General features: G+C 38.9%; 1 protein-coding gene across 1 annotated transcript in view; it reads right to left on the bottom strand.

Moving 5' to 3' along the window:
• LOC144978845 (MAM and LDL-receptor class A domain-containing protein 1-like) overlaps nucleotides 1–12,500 on the bottom strand; it is a 181,367-nt gene that overhangs the window by 16,313 nt on the left and 152,554 nt on the right. Inside the window, exons 71-73 of the mRNA XM_078925405.1 lie at nucleotides 9,853–9,986; nucleotides 8,069–8,249; nucleotides 1–6,799 (exon numbers count right to left, since the gene is read on the bottom strand). The exon at nucleotides 1–6,799 is cut by the window's left edge and continues 2,222 nt beyond it. Of these exons, the coding sequence (XP_078781531.1) occupies nucleotides 1–6,799; nucleotides 8,069–8,249; nucleotides 9,853–9,986 (7,114 nt within the window). The remainder of the gene's footprint in view (nucleotides 6,800–8,068; nucleotides 8,250–9,852; nucleotides 9,987–12,500) is intronic.

Below are 12,500 nucleotides of genomic sequence, written 5' to 3'. Positions count from 1 at the left end.
TACCACAATTTTTTTCATCAAATCCATCTTTGCATTGGGCTTTTCCGTCACAGAAATAACTGTCAGGGTAACACAGGCCGCCATCACATTCAAAAGCTCCCACTTGACATTTGCCTCGATGCTTCATTAGATTACTCACTTGTAAAAGTTGATCTTCTCTAGCCAAATCACATCCAAGAGAAAACCAGACATCATCTATAGCTACTGCTGTGTTCTGACCAGCCATACCCTCTATGACAACTCTTACAGGTCTTTTCCCACCCAATTGGATCTTTGCTTTCATCCATATCCCGTCTGTGCCATGTTTGTTGGACCACTGCAGTGTGAGAGGACCGTCTTCTAGATATTGAGTATACACTTTGATAGACCGGCCGATGTTTGTCTTTTGAAAGTAGAAAAAGCTCATTTGACAAGGAATAGCAGGATTAAGATTAGTGTAAATAACAGGAGTCTTCAATCGGCCAAAGAGAGGCCCTGACTGGTTCAAGGGTTTCATAACAAGGAAATAATCTTTCCACCCATAGGTGTGGCCCATATTTGGGAAAAGGTCTGAGTACTCCTTGGTGCCATCAGTTAGTGTCCATGGATGACTCGATGTGGGATCAACAAGGAAGCCACACATACTGGCACTTGTAAAACTACAATGCTGATAATCATTACAATTGGATTCGTCAGAATTATCATTGCAATCAGCATGCCCATCACATTTTTTGTCAGCAGATATGCAAACCTTGTTGCCACATTGTATCTCATTGGCAAGACATTCATCCTCTGCCATGCCCATAGAACAGTTGCTAAAGCTGAAATCATCCAATGCTATGATTGTGTTGGCCTCCATCTCAGCGTAAGGGACATTTATAAAGATTTTACCTCCGAATTTTTCATAACCAATCTTAGACTCCAGCTTGGTCCAAACATTTTGAGAAATTGACTTCAGAGGAAAAGAGTTGACAAGATGTCGCTGGTTGAAATTTTGGCGAATTTTGTACCTCTTCTTTGCAGTGCTTACTTGAAGCACGGCTGATGAAGGGTTTTTAACATAAATCCAGAAAACTAAAACACAGTTAGGACTGGTGGTTCCTATGAGTCCTGACCTGATAGAAGGATCGTTCAAGGATTTCATCTGGCTAATTTTCTTCATACTCAATATCCCGTGGGATTTTGCTGCTGTAGATTTGGTATGATCTTCTGTTAATCCCTGTAATGGAACGTTAACTCTGGTCCAATTCAATGATCCATCACTGACATCTACCCATGAACACATTCCACTATCAAAGTCACAATTTGAACAATGCTTTTCATCAGACCCGTCTGAACATTGGGGAACAAAGTCACAGACTTGAGACTTTGGAATACAGGCACCGGACTGGCAAAAAAATTGTCCTGAATGGCATTTTGCTAAAGTTGGTGTCGGCCTTGGCATTGGTGGAATTTCTGGAAAAACGCCTGTGTAGTTGGTGCAGCCCTCGTTAAATATAGTGTCATCGATAATGATAGAGCCTTCTCCACTTGCAGTTATCTCCAGAATGACCTGATATGGAGACACCTCAAAGAATCGATGCCAGTATGTTTTCCAATTATATTTGCCTCCAGGTTTGGGAGTAGAAACCAATCTTAGCTCTCCATTTACTTTATGCCTAGTATAAATATTAAATTGCCCTTCTGTGCCCACATCCATCATGTAACTCAGTGACAATTCACATTTAACATGGGATGCCACTACAAAACTGATGAGATGAGCTCTATCCGTTTTTTTCCTTTGAAAGACAGAGTTAGAAGCTGAAGCGACATGGCCATTACTAGACCTCAATGTATGGTCAGGAATATCTTTTGGCCTGTACACGTGCCAATCAAACTCATCAGTGCCAACTTCTTGCTGCCAATATCCAAGAGAGCCATCCTCAAAGTCTGACAAATGATATTTGGAGCACTTTGTTTGACTTTCATCAGAGCCATCCCCACAATCATCTTGAAGATTGCACAAAGCTTCTTTGCTTACGCATGCTGAGTTCCTACAAGTAAACTGATCAGAACCAGTACAGCTAGACTTAGATGGCAAAGCACAGTTTTTAAATTCAATATCGTCCAGCAAAATGTAGGGAGGGTTAGGGCCGCTACTGGACCCGGTTTGTTTCAATGAAATTTCAATATGAAATGGAGCATAATTTCGTCCCAAAGAAACGCTAAGATCTTCCCACTGTGGTTCAGTGTAATCGAGATAATCTCTAAAAGACACCAATGGAGTCTCAACGTGTTTTTCTACTTTTCTCACAACAAAGTCTTTCGTAAATTTTGGGCTCATTCTGAAATAACTGAATTTTAATTCACAACTTGCTGCAGAAGATTGGAGCTGAGGGCTTCTATATATAAAGATCGAATTATAAGAAGTGGACAGTGAATTGAACAGAAAGTGGTTATTTCTGGTATCATCAAACAAGTCTGAGCCAGTATTCAAAGAGGAGCCATTGCCAATCTTCCACAGGCCACCATCAAATTCATACTTGATATTGTTTGTCCATTTACATGGCAATTTCACATCCTCAAAGTTACAGTTGTAGCCACAATCCACTTCTTCATCATCACCATCATGGCAATCGACAGTAAAATCACATTTTTGTCTGATTGGGAGAGATTTTTTACTGGCACTGCAATAGAATTGCTGATGTTTCTGTGCCTGGGAAGACACACTAGAACACTTTTGATTATAGACAGCTATATCATCCATAGCTATGTGGGCTTTGGATATTTTTCCTTCAATATAAACTCTGAACTTGCTTGATGATGGGTTTATTGAAAACTGGTACTGTTTCCATAGATTGGTTTTGGGGTTTGGGTCTGTGACAGTGTCTATCAAATGTAGAGTATTCCCCTGAATATCCATGGTTGACACAGTCAATTCATTGTGTTCAAGAACTGCCCAGAGCTGCAAGCAGTAGTAGGTACTATGCTCAAATGTTGGAGACACAAGAATGGAAGAACTTCCACTACTCTGACCAGTTAATAGATAACCACCGTGCTCCGAACCTGTTGTATGGTCCCAAGACATCATTTTCAACAAGTCTCCCCTGAACTTCACCCAATCACTTGTATCGTTATTACTTTCAGAGTTAGTCCAATCACAAAGGTTATCTTCAAAATCACATGTGGCAAATCGGGGGCATTTACCGTCTACCAGTTTGATGTCATCAACAACAATGGTAGCATTCTTGTCATGTTTCTCTATGTGCCCGTCAAACGTGATAGTAAAACTGGAAGACTCTTGGATATTGATGGTTCCACGCTGCCAACCGGGGCCTTGAGATCCTCTGATTGAAAGAACTAAATCAAATCTTTGGGAACTGGAGTCATACTTGTGGACAAATAATGTTAATTCTTCAGATCCTTTCATGTAATACCAGAAAGTCAAACAAGAAAGTGTGTTAGTTGTAAACGTGGTGGTGGTAAATCTACCATTTCTTTGATCAGTCAATGAGTTAGCATCCATAGCTAAAGCCCTACCAGTATTCGTCCCGACTGTGTGATCTCCTCTTAGTGGAGAAACCAGATTGTGTAAGGACTTTCCAAAGACCAGATTCCAAGGTGCGTAGCCTTTAAGATCTGTATCATAATCGCAAAGCCCATTTTCAAAATCACATCCGTTTTGCTCAGGACACTTTCCGTAGAATGCTGAAACATCGTCAATAGCTATGCCCTTCATAAAGTTAGGGCCTCCTGCTTCAAAGTAAAGAACGGCCTCATTTGGATACCTCAAATGCACAGAAGCCTGATTCCACTGGGGCCCCTGAGATCCAGTTCTAGTCCATACAACAGTGTTGATATTTAGCACTAGTTTTAATTCTCCTGTATTGAGGCCAAACATGTAATACCAAAACTGGAAACACATATTGCCTAATATATTGACTTTGGGACTCATGACATATGTAAACATTTTGGATTTGGAATACACACCAGTTTCTAAAAATCCTCCTCTGATCGAGTCCAAAGTATGATCATACCGCAGTTTGAAGTTTTCAAAGGTACTAGGTTTGGATCGACTATATCTCCTCTGTACATGAGTCCAGAATGCTGTTCCTGATGAAAGTATTCTCCAGCCACAAGTATTCTCTTCAAAGTGGCAGTCAAATGGAGATGGCGGGTGAATAGGTGGCACACTGGGGGTTACAGTTGGGCTGGGAGTCGGTGAACCGTTGCATTTGTACGTATTGAGGTACACGTAATTCAATGAAATTGCCTCTGCTATGACTCCATCATATACAACTTCAAACAACACTTCAAAATTGTGAAAACTGGAAACATCAATTTTAACGAATGAGTATGAATTTCGAAGAAAATATTCTATAGTCTTGACCAATGTCCTATTTTGAGGTGAAGAGAGTTCCCTGATATAAATGTTAAAAGTTTTAGAAGCAATACCATGGGATTTCATATCCGAATTCAAAGAAACTTTAAATGTCAGACATTTTGCTTCGGAGATGGGATCGGAGATGAGCACGGCTGTGTCCCCTTTTTTATTAGTTGATGATGGTTTGGCAGTTGCAAACTTTGGATTGCCATTCCGTTTTTCAACGACAAAATCAAACTTGTTTGATGGCGAGTTGATGTATCCACATAAGTTTGTATAAAAATTGCATTGTCCAGGAAATTCACATCCTCTATTCAAAATGTTGATGTCATCAATAGCAATATGTCCATGACCACCATCGCTTCCACCCTTCAAGAGAATTGTATCCCCTTTTCCGATTTTCACTTGGACAGAACCTCTTCTCCACATGTTCTCAGTGGGGCCAGGGTAAGCAGCAACTTTTTTGGTTTTATCATTTGAATTGACATAAACTTCAATTGTTGGGTGTATCCCTCCAACCATATGGTACCAGAATCTAAAACAGAATGAATGACGGTAATAATTTGACTTATATGAATAAGAAGTACGACCGGTTAAAACCGCTTTTTGTCCAGCTTCCTCCTCACTAAATTCTGTGAACAAATAGTAGCCGTACTTGGTCAAGGTGGTGTGATCTGTTTTGGGTAAAGTTGTGCCCGATTTTAAATCTATACCATTATGAACAGTCCATTTGGGTGTCTGAGAGCTGTTCCAATTACACATATCCGCATCATCAAATGTGCATTTTGCCCCTTGTATTTGCTCACAAGGATAAAGATTATATTGTATATTATCAATAGCAATATCATCCCCATCTACGCCACTAACCCTAGCCAGAATCTGCAGAGAATGTGTGTAACTGGCATGAAGAGAGACATAAGCTCTCACCCACTGAGGTTTTAGAGAGGCTGTCCGTTTAAATATAACCTCATTACTCATGTGACTTTTCTCAACAATGTTAATTTCGCCTCGGGTTCCAAACATATAATAATCAAATACCAAACACCTGTCAGTTGTAAGTGGTGGTAACTGTGGACTCTCTATGACGGCAGTATCATTCAATCGATGTCCTTTATTCGTGGCCAAAATATATTCTTGGTCCCAATAAGAAACTTGTGGTGGCTGGATCAAACTTTTAGGAGCTTTTGTTCTTATCCAATCAAAAATGTCATGTTTTGACTGGACCCAGTCACAAAGATCTTGACTAAAGGAACACGTCAACTTTGGTTTCCCAGATCGCAGAGAGCATGAATTGAATTGGAAATCATCCAGAGCAAACTGTGCTTGAGGAGAGGGAGAGAACTTTTCAGGGAAAGTGAAAGCCAATTCCATATGCCAACCATCAGTCAAGTTCTTAAAGGAATAAATTGAAGAAGTCATGCTATTCCATCCTACGTTGTAATCTCTCACTTGAAACCTTCTCAATGAAATGCGCACATCTTTACTGACAACTGTCATTTGCATCTGAGTGTTGACAGCTCCTTTATTTGCAAATAAACTGAAAGTGAGGAAACAATGAGAGCCTATGGGTCGTAGAGGACCACTCTTAAGAACAACTGGTAAATTGCTAAAACCTGAAGAAAGGGCAGCATACAAGTAATGGCCTGAGGCACTGTGCTTTGTTTGATCCGCAGCAGGCCCCAGTTTTCCCATGACATCTGGTGTACTAAGAGCAAATCCCAAGCGACCAGAGCTTCCTTCATACCAACCACACCAGCCTTTTTCAAAATCACAAGATCCGCAATTGAACTCATCCGACCCATCCTGGCAATCTTTGACAAAATCACAAACCATTTTCTTGTTGATACAAGTGCCATTCCCACACTGATGCTGGTTTATATACAGACAATTATTCACATGTGTTTTCTGGGTGGTCAGTGGCGACGATGGGGTGGGCAGAGTGACAGAAGATCCAGCCATACGGCAACCGCTACTAAACACAATGTCATCCAATCCAATTTCAGAGTGACCTCTGAACCCAATGTGCTCACCTTCAATGATGATTTGGAAATTAGTCCTGGAGGAGAGAGAAAGGATGACTCTGTCCCAGTAGTTTTGCTGTTCATTGTGTTTGGTGTACAGTTTGGTTGTGTATCCATTATGCTTGGTTTGAAGATAGATATGGAGATTGGCTCCATTTGATAGACCTCTCATTTGATGATAAAAAGTCAGCCAACATTTATCCCCTTCCCTGATACCCTCAATGACCTGACTGATAATTTTAGCATTTGTCTTCTGGTAGTAAGGACTGTGCTGAAGGAAGATAAAATGCCCATTCGGGGTGCCTGTGGTGTGGTCCCTCAGTGGTCCAGCATTATAAGAAGGGTCAAATCCTGTGTTTCTCGTCCATGACCCCATACCATTGCTAGGCACATTACTCCAAGTACAGAACGATTTTTCAAAGTCACAGGCTGTTGTCTGGAATAAAAAAGTTTTTGTTTTTTAAATCTATTAATAGCCTCTTTATCACAAAGTACTTTCTGTCATGTCTAACAATCCCAGCTTACCTAATCATTGCTGTGTAAAATGCCTTTCTTAAAGTCATACTTGTGAGGTGTCTAATCAGATCTAATCTAGTGACTACTAAGCTGCTACAAGCTGTGGACTGTAAAAAGTAATGCATAAACATAAATATAACAGCTTCAAAAAAGAATACAAATACTAAACATGGAATGCTTTGGGTTCAAAACCCTTCTTCAGATGATAACCAAAAAAAAAAAAAACCCAACAAAAAACAGCAAAAGTGTCTTATGGAAAGAGTAACAAGCAATTGCTAAATGATCTGTTTAGGGCTATGGATACTGGGATAAGTCAGGCTCTGAAGTACTACTAGGACTAGTAGAGAACAGTAGGGGCTGCCTGAAGCCTGGGATTGTGAAAATACTAAAGAAAAGGTGAAAATGGAAAGGCTTTGCATGGGAACAGTACAGACAATGGACGTTTTGGGTACACATCCTTCATCAGCAAAACATTAAACAAAGTAATGTTAACATTCCTTTGTGCGGCTATGTAGTCTTGTGGAATGATACTCGCTTTCGGATCGAAAGGTCCTGGGTTCGAGTCTTGCTCGGCCCATACTTGAGTCCTTGGAAAAGGCTCTTTACTCACTGTACTCAGGTGTAAAATGAGTACCTGGCAGTTAACAGCGTTGTCTCTATAGGAAAAAATAATAAATCGCCTAACAGGCATCATGTCTCATTCCACATGTTACGTGTTGCTGTTGGTCAGGGACCCCATGTAAAGCGCTTTGAGCATGTTTAGTCGATATTGCGCTTTATAAAAGCTCAAGTTTTTGGGGGTTTTTTTTGGGTTGTTTTTCACAAAAAATGTTTTGCTGGCAAAGGGTTTGTCCCTAAAACGTTCATTACCTGTATTGATCCCTTCTGAAGCCTTTCATTTCCACCTTTTGGTTAGTAATATGGCTACTACCACCATCAACATTTTATGTGTGTCAAGTATTAGGACACAATGTAAGGGCTTTACACACAGTATTCACAAAGATGTCTGGATGGGTCAAGGCAGGCACAGATTATTTGATGTCTCTGCAGAAATTAAGAGAGAGAGAGAGAGAGAGAGAGAGAGAGAGAGAGAGAGAGAGAGAGAGAGAGAGAGAGAGAGAGAGAGAGAGAGAGAGAGAGAGAGAGAGAGAGAGAAGATTGTAAGGACACGTAAAAGTCAAACTCTTACATGCTGACAATTGATCTCGTCACTTCCGTCACCACAGTCATCACTCAGATCACACACGTCTTTTCTTGGGATTTGGAAGCCATTGTTACAGCGGAAAAAATTCCTTTTTACAAAGTCTGTAGCTTGGGGTGGGGCACAGTCTCTCATTGTGATGTCATCAATGGCCAATGGAATGCCATGGCTATTGGGATCAAACAAAACAACAACAAACTGATGATTACAGATGAAGACAAGTGTGTCGTCAATAAACTGGTTTCAATATCAAAGTCTAAATATATGCTGAGCGTCAATTAAAGATCATCCATTATTTTCTCCTGTATTCTTTCTGCTTTCACTGGCACTTGTTTCATAAACATCTTTTCGCCGGTTGCCAAAAGGAAAGGTCATCATCATCATCATCATTGCCTTTTTCACCCTGGGTCAGGGTATAGGCCACAGACAAACAGTTTCCATCCTTCTCCATCATCATCATCATCATCATCATAATTGCCTTTTTCACCCTGGGTCAGGGTATAGGCCACAGACAAACAGTTTCCATCCTTCTATATCATCATCATCATCATTGCCTTTTTCACCCTGGGTCAGGGTATATAGAGGCCACAGACAAACAGTTTCCATCCTTCTCTATCCTGAGCTAACTTTTAAAAACTCGTTTCATGTCTTATCACTTCTTTGAATATCAGCTGTGACATGTGGCATTAAAAGTTATTTGGTGAGTAGCTGTGAGTCATACGGCATTAAAAGTTATTTGGTGAGTAGTTGTGAGCCATACGGCTTTAAAAGTTGATTGGATTGGATTGGATATCATTATTGTCACAGTATGTATAAGCAGAGGCTCCTACCCCCCCCCCCCCCCAATAGCCCCAAAGAGGAATCATAGTACATAAAAAGCGGAATTTGAGACCAAAAAGCGGAATAAACTTAATAATATTTACTACGACATGATTTGCTGCAGATATTGTAATAGACAATCCAAAGTCCTCAAATGATATACTATAAAATGTATACAAAACTGCAAATTGTTTAAAGACTAAAAAGGGGGTCAAATAATAATAGAGGACACAGGCCCTGGCAGTCTCAGAGCAAATCATTAAATGGTTGGATTTAACCTTGTCAGGACCTCCCCCCCCCCCCCCCCCCCCCCCCCCACTCTCAACAATCATCTAATCAAACAAATGCGCATGCCGGCGCATACACACACACACACACACACACACACACACACACACACACACATACATACATACACACAAATACACAGCGATAAAATTAAATTGGGAAAGAAGCCTACTCAATAAAAAATAATACTACCGATTGGAGCCAACATAAAATATTACTAGGTCATTTACCTCATATTGTGGAGCCAACAAAAATAATAATACTTAGGTCATTGACTCCCCCCACCCCCTCCCTAAAATATAATATTATCTGACATCAACTGCACAGACTATGAAGGGAATAGTCAGACACACAAAATGTGTGTGATTGACCATAGAGGATGATGATGAAATAAACCATAGCTAACATTTTAAAATTATTTTTCTTGATTGAAAAGCGGAATTTTTGCCTTGAAAGCGAAATCGCGGAATGTAGACCAATTAAGAGGAATGATTCCGCAAAAAGCAGAAGGGTAGGAGCCTCTGTAAAAGACGGAGACTAAAACAATAAATAAATAAATAAAAAATAAATAAATAAATAAATAAATAAAAGGACAAGTAAAGAGATAAAGTCACAGAGTATTGGCAACAGATGAAATTGAATGGAGAAAAGCCAAATCATCTTACACCGTCTTTCTTCCACTGAACACAACTTGGAAAGGCTCAAAAATGTATCCGATCTGGGCAATTCCTTCCAGCCATGAACCAAAGTTGTGAGTATGTGACGCATTGAAGATTTCAACTGTTGAGGAATCAGAAAACTGAAAAGGGAGACAAAAACAAGAGGAAACGTAAGATGATTTTTAAAAGTGAAATAATTTTTAAAATACAAGCTTTATATCAGCCAATCACAACTGCCAAAAAAGCAGATTTAATATTTGTCTCCTTTTCTTATCTTTGTAAGATCATAAACGTTTCTGTCAGATTTTCCTTTTTAAAAAAATAAGACTCAAATCTTTACATTTTAATTTCAAAGTTAGGCCTAAATTATGTCTCTCATAAATGTGGTTTCTTGGCATTCCCCAGGCTTTTTACAGTATGAATTATTTGAACAACCAACCAACCCCAATACGCTTTTCAATGTAAATTTTATCACTGACATGTATGTTATCTACTTATACACCAACGAATCTGCACAAACCCTTTAAAGAAACAAGTCATGTAATTAAACATATAAAGAAATCACTAAGCCATGGAGCAACAAATTAACACTAACATTTGTGCTGTTTAGCAATCAATGAAAATTAAAAAAACAAAACAAAACAAATACAGGAATCTACAAATTCTTTGTATACAACATTTGGTGTTGTTTCGGTTTGTATGAACTTAGTTTGTTTTTTTTTTTTTGTTTTTTTTTGGGGGGGGGGGGGGGGGGGGTTGGGGGTTTACTAATCCTGTACTTTCATTGGTCAAATATCAATTGGTTAGTATGCTATATTTTTCCTACCCCCCCCCCCCCCTATCTCTCTCTCTCTCTTTCTCTTTCTTTCACTCAGACAGATAGACAGGAAAGCTGGTATTACTAATTAAACGAAATTGAACAGGTCCATATTGATAATATGCATTCAGGTAAAATACTCAAAACATCTGCTGACCAAATGAAACACACCAACACAAAACAACACGTGTGACCTTAGACGTTTCTAGTCTGATTTATATATTTTAGTGAGACCCAATCACGCCACTCATGGTCCAAAATCAACAGCAAAGAACTAAGTGATGTTGACCCAGTTCCTCCTACACAATGTAGTGATAGTTATGTATATATTTGTAACCAGGGTTAAATTTCAACGCATCCAAACATAATGTGCTTTGAAATTTGAAGGATGTTTGTGTATATTGTGACTGAGTAACGTTTGTTGTTGTGAATCTACATATTGTACCCATTCCTTTGCATCCTGATTAAAATGTAGCCGTAAACTTTAGGGATCGAATAAAATTGATTACAAAATTATGACCATTGAAAAAAAAAAATCGACCCAAATCGCAAAAATCTTGACATCTCACATCAGAAAAACAAAAATGTTAATAAATTGGATGGTTTTCCTACAGATAGTAGTCTGGTTTTCCCTGAAGTCGACACACACACACTCACGCACACACACATACACACACACACAGATAAAGACAGCTTGTTCTATTTTTTATCAATATAAATTTAATTGTTGTTTGATAGGTTTAAGTGATTTGTTTGCATTTTTTAATAGTTTTTTCAAAATTTTCTTTTAAAGAGGTTGGCAGCCCTGGGCAATATCCTCTGAATGCTGACAGTCATATGGCTTTAAAAGTTATTTGGTTAGTAGCTGTGAGCCATATGTAGCTGAGTTATATGGCTTTAAAAGTTATTTGGTGAGAAGCTGTGAGTCATATGTAGCTGAGTTATATGGCTTTACAAGTTATTTGGTTAGAAGCTGTGAGTCATATGGCTTTAAAAGTTATTTGGTTAGAAGCTGTGAGTCATATGGCTTAAAGTTATTTGGTTAGAAGCTGTGAGTCATATGGCTTTAAAAGTAATTTGGTTAGAAGCTGTGAGTCATATGGCTTTAAAAGTAATTTGGTGAGAAGCTGTGAGTCATATGGCTTTAAAAGTAATTTGGTTAGAAGCTGTGAGTCATATGGCTTTAAAAGTTATTTGGTAAGAAGCTGTGAGTCATATGGCTTTAAATGTAATTTGGTTAGAAGCTGTGAGTCATATGGCTTTAAAAGTTATTTGGTTAGAAGCTGTGAGTCATATGGCTTAAAGTTATTTGGTTAGAAGCTGTGAGTCATATGGCTTTAAAAGTATTTGGTTAGAAGCTGTGAGTCATATGGCTTTAAAAGTAATTTGGTGAGAAGCTGTGAGTCATATGGCTTTAAAAGTAATTTGGTTAGAAGCTGTGAGTCATATGGCTTTAAAAGTTATTTGGTAAGAAGCTGTGAGTCATATGGCTTTAAATGTAATTTGGTTAGAAGCTGTGAGTCATATGGCTTTAAAAGTTATTTGGTTAGAAGCTGTGAGTCATATGGCTTAAAGTTATTTGGTTAGAAGCTGTGAGTCATATGGCTTTAAAAGTAATTTGGTTAGAAGCTGTGAGTCATATGGCTTTAAAAGTAATTTGGTGAGAAGCTGTGAGTCATATGGCTTTAAAAGTAATTTGGTTAGAAGCTGTGAGTCATATGGCTTTAAAAGTTATTTGGTAAGAAGCTGTGAGTCATATGGCTTTAAAAGTAATTTGGTTAGAAGCTGTGTCATGTGGCATTAAAAGTTATTTGGTGAGTAGCTGTGAGTCATATGG

Source organism: Berghia stephanieae, chromosome 8 (genome assembly GCF_034508935.2).
Source record: "Berghia stephanieae isolate SIO BIC M18660-M18661 chromosome 8, UCSD_Bste_1.3, whole genome shotgun sequence".
Taxonomy (NCBI): domain Eukaryota; kingdom Metazoa; phylum Mollusca; class Gastropoda; order Nudibranchia; family Aeolidiidae; genus Berghia; species Berghia stephanieae.
Note: the sequence above shows the minus strand (reverse complement) of the source record. Positions and strands in the feature narration are given on the sequence as shown.